This window comes from Patagioenas fasciata, chromosome 4 (genome assembly GCF_037038585.1).
Source record: "Patagioenas fasciata isolate bPatFas1 chromosome 4, bPatFas1.hap1, whole genome shotgun sequence".
Taxonomy (NCBI): domain Eukaryota; kingdom Metazoa; phylum Chordata; class Aves; order Columbiformes; family Columbidae; genus Patagioenas; species Patagioenas fasciata.
Window position 1 is genome coordinate 19994582 of NC_092523.1, and position 12368 is coordinate 20006949.

General features: G+C 39.3%; 1 protein-coding gene across 9 annotated transcripts in view; it reads right to left on the reverse strand.

Annotated features, from left to right (window-relative positions):
* Window positions 1–12368, reverse strand: part of CCDC149 (coiled-coil domain containing 149) — a 51969-nt gene that overhangs the window by 9937 nt on the left and 29664 nt on the right. For 8 of the 9 annotated variants that reach the window (XM_065836987.2, XM_065836984.2, XM_071807365.1 and 5 more), the window contains 4 exons: window positions 11635–11719; window positions 10178–10322; window positions 3898–3974; window positions 2562–2594 (listed from right to left, as the gene is read on the reverse strand). In XM_065836987.2, the coding sequence (XP_065693059.1) occupies window positions 2562–2594; window positions 3898–3974; window positions 10178–10322; window positions 11635–11719 (340 nt within the window). The remainder of the gene's footprint in view (window positions 1–2561; window positions 2595–3897; window positions 3975–10177; window positions 10323–11634; window positions 11720–12368) is intronic. The other variant, XM_065836985.2, reaches the window with a different exon arrangement.

Sequence of the window (12368 nt, forward strand, 5' to 3'; positions counted from 1 at the left end):
TAAGAAATAATGGAAGTCACACCGTTCCCATGGAGTCTAACTGGACTGCCCCAGTCCCTAACTACTTCTGAAAGCACTGGCTGTAAATATCCTGATCCTGAAGGTATTAATGATGTTTTTCTATCTGTAGTGTGTCGGGGCATATACTGCAGCAATATGCATGCAATTAGTGATTTTGAAACATGGATCTTCTAACGCTTTGATCCCCCCGTCAAGTATGCATCAGAATTCTGCCTTCACCATAGCAAGTAACAAAAAAACCCCAAACAAATCTAACAGCAAAGCGGGGAAATCCCCTCAGTGTAAGGCAAAATTAATTAAAATGGTAAAAAAAAGGCAAAAAAAATCTGATAGCTATTTCAAAATGCAAAAGCTCTTAGAAGAATGCACTTTCCTGTAACAGTGAAGGAATTTCGAGCTGGAAGAAAAGCTAAGTCATGCAGAGAACTAGTGGTATGAAAACATCCCACAGATATTCATACACAGTCAAAAGTAGCCAGATATCCAAAAAGATACAAAAGATTCCAACAAAGGAAGAAAAATGCAAAAAGATGATGAATAAAGCATTGGGGGGTAAGAAGAAGTTTTGCCAGAAAAGTAGAGTATTTTTCTTTCTTTTCTTTTTTTTTTAAAGAAAACCTCGAGCTAAAGTCCCCAAAGACTGCAAGACAAACTTCAAAAAAGAAACTTCTTGACTTTCAGCCAGCACTGAGACAGTAAACACATTCGCTTTCACATTCTTCTCTGAAAACCAACTTGGTTACAGAAAATAGACCTAAGTTCAGTATCCACACATGTAAGCAATGGATGTGGCCCAAAGAACCTGATGCATATTTATTTATTAACAATGACTCATGGCCATTCATGAAGGAGGGACATGGGGGTATTGCTGCACTACATTCTATGAATCGTGATCTGAAGCTGGATTACACACAGGGAATTTCAATTAGCTGCTGTGTAACCTCAATTTTATAGCTTGTGTAGCTTTGTGTTCCTCTATTTAATGATTTTTTTCAAGGGCTTTAGTGAAAACTATACACATCGCCAAATAAGCAGACGAGTGAGTTTCCAGTAGCAGTAAATTCTTCATTTTCTTATCCAGGGCTGGGCACCCTGTGCTGCACCCGACTGGCTCTAAGTGGCTCCAGCCCTGGCAGCTGCTGAGCCCGGGGACTGTCCGCCCACTCTGCTCCCTGCCCAGTGCTACAGAGCAAGAGGCTGCACCGAAACTTCCCTGACACCCCACACAGAAAAGGGCTCAGTCACAGCTGGCTCCTTTCTCAGGCTTTTTTTCAGTGGAAAGTGGGAATTTCCAGGAAATTATAAATTTTTAAAAATACAGAATTGCTTAACTGAATGTCTAGTGACATCAAATTTTGAGAGGAATAAAGTGGTGTTTGTTCACTATGTACTGTTACTGAATACGCTAAACGTATCATGCATGCATATTTGAACCACAATGTACCTAAGACAAAGCGAATAATTAAATGCTTCTGCAAACATCACGTTCTCTGCTTCCTTCTCAAGGTAAGTAGGCTCATACAAAGAAAATCAGAGCCAAGACTATGCCCAAGATTGCTTTCTTTTCAGTAATGAACATTGCAAGAGATTTGTTTAATTAAAGCACATTTTTCAAGAGGAGAAGCTGAAGTTTCTGGTAGGCAGAACTTCTAGAGAAAATGAACTATGATACCATTTCCACCATTTCAAAAATTAAACACACGTTTCCTCTTGATTGAGCTCCCCCGTAGTTCATTCATGCACTGCTCAAAAAGTGGATGGCAAACGCGTCCCTTAACAAAAAAACAAGCTCTTCAATAGGATAAAGTTTCTTAATATCATTTGTTAACACCATATGGAAGATGTTCATAATGGACAATGATGCCTAAGTAGAAACACTAACTTCAGATTAAAAACCTGCAGTTTAAAATATGCATTTCTTTTAGTGTCAGACGGAACATCAGCTTTCATCTGCGTATTTTTTTCCCAATGACAAAAAGTTCAACTCACAATCAAATAAGAATTTTGCCTCTCTGGATTTCAGACTGACTAGATGAGATACCGTGCATGCTCTGCCCCTCACCCCACCCAACATCCAGCTGCAGAGTCCACTGGGGTAGTTCCCACACTATTTGTTAGACGCCGCTGTTCTGTGGAGCAGAAGCTTTCCACGCTCTGAAGACTGGTGACCCACCAGGTGTTGCGAGCCTCTCACAGACCACCTTGGATTTAGAGTGCACTTGGAAACAAAAATGCACTCTTGATTCAAAAGGCACGCAGCAAATCAACAAACCCTGGGGCTCAACAGAGCTCACACTCCAGTGTAAAATTCCTTTACAACTATTTAAGATCACCATTTCTTACTATTTGCTCAATTTACAGGAATTGTCTTATAGAGCAGTCTCTATTTCTCTTGTGGTCATCTAACTCACTTGACTGAACATCTTAATCTGTTGGATATAAAAATGTTCAAATAACATTTCTGTTTATTTACATGCAGTGACAATATTTAACGTACTGCTAAAATCAGTTACTAAAAATATACATCAAGCAGAACCTACTCCCAAATCCCACTGAGACATTGTAGCTCAGGCCTTCAGGCAGCAAAAGAAAGGAAGGAAAGAGACAGTTGTTATTGTATAAACATTAATTTGATGTCTTACCTACACAGACCAACAACAGTGCAAGAAGTTCCCACTGTTCAATTTTTTAAATATATTTTGCAAAGATTAGAAAGGCTGCATTTATTAGTGTATGAATTTCATGGAACACTGTATTTGAAAAAAAAACCTACAGTACCTTAAACTGGTGAGTTGATGATACACATTTGCACTAATGTACAAAACTGCCATGAGGAGGGTGTTAGACAAGTACTTCACCTGCACCTTTTGGAGAACGTGGGGATGGACTAGGTGACTGAAGAGTAATACATGGCAACAAATTGGAGACCTTCAGTTCTGGAAGGTGTCAATGAGAGAGCCCGTTCCAGACAGGTGACAGAATGGGTACGGTGGGCACGCTGAACTGGAAATACACCCCCCAGCCCAAAGGGCTAACAGCAACAGCTTGTCCGAAGGTCTCTTCCACTTTGTCAGATGTTTCTTCTAGATGGAAAGGTTGGGTGGAACACCAAGCGAAAAACCTAGAAGCCTAAACCACACTATCTCCCACCCTCAGCAGTACTGATAGGAAGCTGTAAACAACAAAGCCTAATGATGCAAACACCAGCAATGGAGCCCCATAATATACAGTGGTTAAAGAAGACACAATTAGGTGTAATGGGAAGAAAAGAAGCAAAAAGTAAATGTAAATTGAATGTTGTACATTTTTCTAATGGCGAGGTCTATTAGGAAGCAGATTAATCTCCCATTACTTTAGTAATTCAAACCCAAATACAATACTTGAAATGCTACAGGGAATAAGTCTGTCATGGAGAGATGGACTGGAAAATTTAAGATCATTTACATTTCAAATTTCTCAGAGTTTATGATTCTACAGAAAAACATTAAAAATACAGCAATAAAATCCATGGAAGTTTCAAGAAGTACAAAACTAATAAATAAAATTTGTTGAAAAAATATCATGGCCAATCTTCTGTGTATCATAAATAATATAGTTTCCTTTTTTTTGCGTGCAGACTACGGAGGTAGTTTGATTATTTCCAGTATTTGAAACTTTTTTTTTTTTCCAGTATACATATTTGACTTCGAGTTTAAATAGTCCAGTGATTTTTGTTTTCATCTTAACATCTATTAGAGGTTTCTCATTTTGCAAATATGCTGAGCAGCACATTCACAAAATAATTGTCAGTAAAAAATTACAGCCAACCTTTTCTTAGATGCAAATATACCCTCAAAAACTAAATAATGCAAGCTGTTCCCTTGCATTTTTACTAACCTGGAAGACTCCACAAGCCAGCAATTTCCAAAGTTCTTAATTTCTTTTCTAGTTCTGCAACTCGATTACCTAGAATTCTTTGGAAAAAGAAAACAAAAACGAAAGCCAGGGACAGTCAGCTGATGTGAAACTCCTTGTGATGCTAAGGCAACCAAAGCACAATTGCACACATGACTACAGTCGATCTTTTAACTTGTCACTTAACTAGTGCAGTAAACTTGGATACAGTCATCTCTTCATTAATGGCAATGGACACCCTCCCCCAGAGTTAAAAAAATTGAAATACAGTTGTCTAATCTATTCCATTAATTAAAAAAAAAAATAAATAAAGGTATAGGATGCACTGCATATTCAACCTTTGCCTTCTGGCAAAGACAAAGAATCCCAACTCACAACATTTCTCTTTCCTTACCGGCAAATGTCTCTTCCTGGTTACTTTTACTTTCTCTACAGCTAAAACCCAAAGGTAAACCACTTGCAGACAAAATATGGAAAACTCAGGACAGCATCTAGATTGATTCTGAAGTCCTAAGAACAACATTGGCCTAGTCCTTTATTCATAGAGGTTTCTCTATCACTAGAATTGCTTAAAATGGCAAAAAATATATTTTCCACTATGCCTTTTCTTTCAGTGCTGAACTCTGTTCTCTACTTTAGTAAAAACCTTCAAGCTCTTTAACGCCTTTATCACCAACTCTTAGTTTTCACTGCATTCCTAGGTCATTGCTTCTTTTGTATCCTATTTCTACACAAATACTATTTGCAGTTAGCTTTCCTGCAGGATTTAACTTTCAGTCTTAATTCTCTCACAAGATCAAATGAGAGATTTCTATCTTGCAAAGAGAGTTCTTTTTCCCAATGAATTTCAGAATTTGTTTCTCTCACAGGCACAGCAAGTCTTCTAGAGTTAAAGTCTTTAAATAAACCTCAAACAATACTCAACAGAGTGAGAAACCTAGACGAGGCAGCAATTCTAAATGACAGCAGACAAAATGGACAGCAAGTTTTACTCATCAAATTACAGCAGAAGGATAAGTCAGTTCAATCTGAAGTGGATGCTGAGAAGCAGCGTATCCCCTGCTCATCGGGCTGCGTAACGCTGTGCCACGAGCTTGCCTACGAGGGCTTTGTGCTGCAGACATCTGAGCACACTGGGAACGTCACTGCTGACATGATGGCAGAATGTGGGAAGGACATGAAGAACAGCAAACCCAGTAAATATCAAAGGGTCTAGGAAAGTTGATTAAGAATTATTTCTGAAATCTCTACTGTGAGGGCTCCGCAATGCCAAATAAAAGTCTGTATTCTGGAGATTACAAAAATATCAAGATGAGAGAGAGGATGTAAAAGAGAAGGAGAAAGCTTATAATACATATCAAAGAAAGTACTGAGAGGTACAGGAGTGTATATCAACTAAAAAGCAAACAGTCCATCACGTTTACAAGTAGAAGAGAGAAGACATATGGGAGCAGTTATGTTTATTTCCCCCATTTAAATTCAATAATCAAATAGGTTACCAAGGTCACGATGTATCTATTACTGTCTTCTCCAATTACAATCAAAATTGTTCAAGTCTAGATTTCGCTTTCAGAATGCTTCCATCTGGTATGAGAGACTCATCCTTAATAACTTTATTTTCATAGCCCAGCGTATGGCCTGACGCGCAGCAGCCGTGCTGTGCGGTACAAAGCCCGGGGCGATGGAGAGGGCACAGAGCCCCGCAGGCAGCTCTCCCTGGCGCACAGGGAGCCCATTCCTGTCTCCCCAGCCTGGCCCACAGGTCCCTGGCTTGAGGAGCCGCGAACAGAGAGAGATGATCCAAGACTTCTTCCATGTCATGTTACCTCAGCCAGGGAGCCAACAAAGCAAAGTTTATGTAGCTAATGACAGTCACTACAAATGGGTCACAAGTTTAGCACTTCTGCCAGGAAAAGAAGAAAATCCTTATTATTTTCATAAGCAGTTCACCAGTAATTCCAGGGCAGAAATGGGGTGAAAGATCCTGCCCTCCCTGTCAGCTAGCGGTACCACAGAAGGAAACTCAGCCCTCAGCAGCAAGTTCAGTTATTACTACGGCTCCTTTTATTCAGGCAACAGTAGCAGAGTCACTCTTCTTTTTCTCTTAAATTTCGTAATTCATTTATCAGCTGTACCACACTATTTCTCAAGGTTTTGGAGCAAATATGTCCTCATAATTCCCAGTGGATCCTCAGAAGAAGGGCTGAGCCTTTGTTACAGTTTCTCACATAGAAGGATCATTCTGCGGCTCTGAACAAAGGTTGGCAAACAGGGAGGACAATGCTTAACCCTGTTCCTTTCATTGAGGAAGAAAGCAGAATACATTCAGTGACGAGTGTGAGTATGATTCAGTCTGCTCCAAACCACATTATCTTAAGACTGGTATGGGTAAAACTCTGCGTTCTTATAGAAACAGTTTTTGGAAAAATAAACGTGTAAGCAATCCTGGACACAGCGTGATTTATCCCATTCCTTCCTTCACCCTATAACCTCCTGATAATTTGCCACCCCTGTATGTGCTGTGGGAAGACTGAGCTGTGGAGGCCTGGAATAGCAAGTTATTTTTAAAGTTGCATCACATTCCCTAACCTATTTTATTTTTTTTTTTTTTTAATCTCTAGCCATAATAGATCAGATCCTTCAACTAAGAAAGAAGGATCATGTCATGGACAAAGGTGCTGATAGCTATTTCTGTTGTCCCCAGTCAAGTGTCTAATGCCACAAGGGCATTAGTCTAAACCTCCCTTTTGCAGAAATCTGTCCTTCAGGTAACAGCAGCGATGCTCCCACCTGAATGCAGAAGCTCCTTCCTGGCTGTCCCAGGCTTCCCAACATACGTGGCCATGATCTGAAGGGAGCGGTGCCGATGTGCAGCACCTGAGCTCCGTCCACCTCACCTTCAATTCAGATCCTGCTACAGAAGACATGTACCCTCACACAGACACAATCACCCAAATGTCTGTAAATAACATCTGTCACGGTCACAAATCCACTTCTATGCATCACATGGAAACATTTACCGGGATACACACTGACACAATCCTTTTTGTAATTTTGGTCATGACTGAGCTTGCCCAAGTTAGAAAAGTTAAAATTAGTGCAACATGTCTACGCAGCAGAGCAGCTTCTACACTAATCTGGCTTGCATGTGTGCTGGCAATTTCAGGAACAAATTGCACAAAAAAGAACATCTAATAAATAGTTTACAGCTGGCAGAAGAAAAAAATATTTTTATCCACTTGCTAGGCAGGGTTAGGACTGTTTCTTTTTGCATTTATGTAACTATTTAATCTCACAACACATTACTGCATACAGAATTCATTTACAACTGCCTTTTCAAATTAAGCTAATGTGCTTCTGAGGAGAAACAGGATGTTACTTAAACTTAGCAGCAGTAGCTACTAATCACCTGGGGAAAATGACCTGTTTTCTTCCCAAACAACTTATTTTTTCCTTAAAAGTGGGGCTAAAAAAAATAAAGGCTGGATTTAGCCCACTCATTCCTAGGAATATACTCTCACAGCTCCTTTTAGCATATTTAGAAAAGTGGTAATAATAATAACGTGTCTGTTCCAAAAGCAAGTGGCAACAGATGTTTTTAACAACAGAACAACAGCAGAAAGTCAATCTCAACAGTACATTCAAATTCTAATCTATATTAAAAAAATCCACTGTCTTATTGCTTCAGTTAATCAGAAAGCAAATGTACCACTCTGCTACTATAAGCTTACATAGCCACATCGCAAGCTGCAAGCAACAAAAGATGTTTTGACTTTAGAGCAGCTTAACTGTTTGGAGGACAATAAGTTCACATGGTCTGAAAAGTCTCATTTACTGATAACAGAATCACTAATAGGTCAATCACCTATCAAATATCAAAAGTAGAACTTCATCCGTGAATGAAACAGACACCTCAAAATCTCACATTCTTTACCCAATCGAATCTCACCTTCTTCACCCAACAACCCAAGAGAGTAACTGTTCTCCAAACATGCTCTTTGCACAGGGAAAGCTGGGCAAATAGAACAGAGGAACAGATGGGTGAAGGAGAAGACTTCTATCTGATTCATGTAAAACCTTTTGTCATCACAATTCTCTCTAGCTCCACATCCTTCTCAACTTTCTACTTTGAATGGAGAAATGTCTTTTACTAAAGAATGCATTTTGTGCTAGTACCAGTTTATGGATCTGTCTGTTTTACTTGTGCGCTGACCTCACTCTCATCTCTAACCTTCTCCAACAGATGGGCAATTTCTTTCCCATTTTTAGAGTCATCAGTCTTTACTTGTAAATTTTTACTTGGCAAATAAGTGCCCCCAACAACCAACTAGTGCACCTCCAATAAACGGTGTTTTTCCTGGATGTCCTACCTGTATTTCCCTTTTTCAGATAAACCCTTCTGTGTCTTAGGTGTTTCTACTTGAACTAGTTCCCATTCCTCCCAGCTCCTTTAAAGCTTCTTTAATCCAACTCAAGCCAGACGTGACAAAAAGAATGAGCACACCACATAGGAGCATTGCTGAGGCTCTTCACTCAACTTGCCCAGGACTTGTCTTTATTTTTTTCCCCCTGAAGCATGCTGAAACAAATGCCAACACTGCAGCTCTGAGCCCACACCTGACCTCGGTCACCTCCCTCTAAGAACTGATCTTCTACTGGCCATAGAATATTAGTCGGTGCAGATAGCCAGGGCAGTAGAGGCTGGATGTAAGTGACCAGTTTGGCCTGCAGATAAAAGAATCTTATCTCCTTGAGAAGGTTTGTCACAAGAAAACCCATACTCAGTAGTTAAAAGCAGAGACAGTGGTATCAGGAAGTAAAGCCATCATCACAATGAGACATTTGAGAGATGCAAGAGGCTGCATGTGACCAGAGGGAGACACAAAATTAAGAAAGACTTTTGCTATAGTTACAGGGAAGAGTAAACAAACTAGAACATCAGGTAATGATACAGTATGAAGATGTAAAAGGCAAAGATTGGTTATACATGGAATAACAAAAGTTATTCTCTGGATATATTAATCTGATGTTACATTAGCAATAAGGAGGGAGTAAGCAGGCCTTAGCCTTTCATTAGCACTGCTCAGTGTAGGAACTCCTCTTGCATTACCTGACACACAGGCACAAACTGATTGAGCTGCCACCAGTCAGATCTGGGCTATGTTTTCAACACTTTAGTCTCCCTTTAGCTGATCAGGCATTTGCTTTCTTAAGAGTATTAAGAGTCGCTATAAACTGCTCCTCCATTTCTGTTGCCACATCGCTAAGAATTATGCAACAGAGTCTGCCTAGTATCAGGGTTATCAATTTTCAAAATGAATCATCTATTCTAGTGCAATACAGTTCACTTCAGTACTCCTCCTCCTTTTCATGAAAGATGTCTGCCTGTTTCTGGCATTTGGTCCTGATGTGCTTTTGAGAAGCCTGAATAACCTCTGATTACCAGTACTGACTCAGTGTTAAAAAAAAAAAAAAAAGAAAGAAACTGAGCAGAGAATCAGGGAACACTTCCCAGCACTGATTTTCATACACTTTATGAGGACACTAATATCAGAATGTCAGAAAATGTGTCAAAAATGATTATATTCTGCCATGATAGAACCTGTACGAGACAAAGAATTCTACTGATGAGAAGAACAGCTAAGAGTAAACAAATTCTCCTTGAAAGTTCAGTTCAGATTTAAAAAAAAAAAAAAAAAATCATATAGTAGCAATCCAAATGTGTTTATCTCCTACAACTTCTGGTAAAGTAACTACAGGAGGAACAGCTATCATTTGTATGACAGGCTGATAGCCTGTGACAAATGTTACATTAAATCTTTTCAGATCCTTTCCTAGGTGCAATATTTACTATTCTCACCAGCATTCATTAGCAAATTCCTACAATAACAACCAATTACCACATATCTTCTCCTCCAGTTCAAGGGCATCCTTCCTCCCAGCAGTTTTTCTTCAGCCCTCCCTACAGACCACCTGCTACAAGTGCCCCGTTGTTAATATGGTTTGTCTTAAACTTGAGCAGCAAACCAATCCTTGCCTAGCAGAGGCAGACAGGTCTCTGTCAATCCCAGACTTTACTTTGAAAATGTAATTTTTTTCTAAACACATACCTGATCTTAAAAACTAAAGAACTCAGCAGTTAACAATGACAATAAATTTTCTGTGAAAATGGGTCTTCCTTCCCATTTCCCAAACTCCCCCAAAACTATGACTTTTCCATAGCTTGGTAAGTTCTATGTTACTTAGAAGTCATGCTACCTACTTGTTGGTTTGCCTTTGGTGTTGTAGGACCATGTTTTTTTCATGGATAGTTTCCAGCAATGCAGTGGCCAGTGATTTGAGGTCTGAAATGGACTGTGGTGTGGCTGGCAGGCTGCAGCCGTGATCTTCGGACAACAGCTCTTGGACTATAATGTTAAAAACACAAATGAGTTTTGGCTGCTCATGCACAGAGATGTGATACAAACATTTACTTAGCATTAAAGAGCTATTCTCCTTACTTAAATGAATATTTTTTTTCTTGAATTAACAAACAAAGACAAAAGACCAGAAATATAACCTCTAGCTGGCATAATGACAGTGGCTTTCTAAGCTGATCATTATTCCATAGTACTTGCCAGAACAAGTATAGACAGACACATCTTACGTTAACTTAATTCTGCTTTTGGAAACACATTTTCGTTCATATGGAAGCAACCTCATTCTCCTACAGGCCTATGGATTGGTAAAAATGGTTTATTTTTTCCCTTTTCCCACTTATATTAAAATACAAGCCTACAAAGAAGCTTTTACTTTTTAGAATTATTATATCTCCAGGTTATTTAAGATTAATGTGAAAACACAGCCACCCATGAGCTCTTCCTCTGCAGCTCAAAGCCTGCGCCTCCCAGCCACATCAGGAAGTTCACAAGTATCATTAACTTCTGTAACTAGAATCTGGCTCTGCCTTTTCATATATGTATGTATTTACATATATACAAGTACATGGAGAAGAGGACAAAAGATAAATCAAAACCAGAAAAGCACATTTCAACCTACTATGACAAATACTACTGATCTCATGTGTGTACACCAGTAGGGTGCCAGGTATACTGTTTGGTACAGAGAATTTTCCATTCTCCCTTCTTTCCTAATCTTGATATTTTCTTTGAAGGGGAAAAAAAAATCCCAAAACAGACACACACACACACATACATATATATACATAAAACTCAATTTTACTACCCATGAAGAAACAGGGAACAAAAGGATTTCTTGCAAAACATCTGAATGTAAAAGCTTCCAAGAACAGGAGCACAAAACCTGAGTTAGGGACCCTCCTCCACCACCCAGTCTATTTTTCATTGGAATATGATTTGTGGTTGCCATTGCAGGCAGAACAAAGAGATGAATAAAGGAGTGATTTGTCAGGGTCAAAGTTGCAGAAGGGTTTAGAGATTAAAAAAAATAGGTGGTTGATAAAACTGCAGAGGGAGAGAATAAATGGCACAAGAGTAACAAAGGGAAAGAATAAATGGCACAAGAGTAACAAAAGGAGAAGCAGCACTCAAGAGGCAAATTTTATATTGTCAAGTCAACTGAGGAAAGAACAAAAATTAGTACATGATAATAAACAGGAAAGAGATGAAAGATTTTGGTTTGGTTAGTGAGGAAAGGTTACTGAAATTAAGAGGTAAGATGGAAGGAATTCAATCAGATCATGCTGCATTTCTGTAATACCTTGCTTTGCAGACAGGACTCCAGTCAGAGCACTGCTACTGGATCTACCGTGAGTCTTTGAATTTTTTCGTCTCTCTAGTGCATTCTAAGGAAACAAGAGGTATCTTATTTAGAAAAACAGTAGCAAACAAATCCTTTCATTAAGTGATCTGGAACTTTGGATTCTGGTCTCAGAACAACTCTGCAGGGCCTGGAGCCTACAGACATAGCAACTCACGGGAATGTGACTCTCCTGGAGAATTATTCTCCAGCCAAAAGAGTCTTTGCAATGTAATGAAGGCTCATTCTGTCTCATTGCAATCTCTTTATTGTAGTCTCTTCCACCTACTTGACCCAATGCATTTTTAAGACTTGCCTAATTTTTAAAAATCTGCTCAGTGCCAATGAAGATACTCCAGTACCCTATAGAGAATATTGGTTGGGTACAAAATAAACTTTCCCCAGCATGTCATTGGATAGCATTCAAAGGGAAAGTTCAAACTCCTCTATCAGTTTCTAGAAGCCCTTTTAGTAGCAAATACTGATTTTCAGGTATTAGCAGCAGAATGATCCTGCTACAGAAGTCCAGCTCTTCCAAAACTAATACAGTTCAACGAAACCCACCAGACCACCAGGATGCTCAGTTCTCACCGATAAACTAACTCGCACTCTGAGGGACTCAAGTCATAAGTCTGAACAGACACTGAAATGAACTTCGTATTTTGAGGAGTTTGCTCATGCACAAAAACGCAATC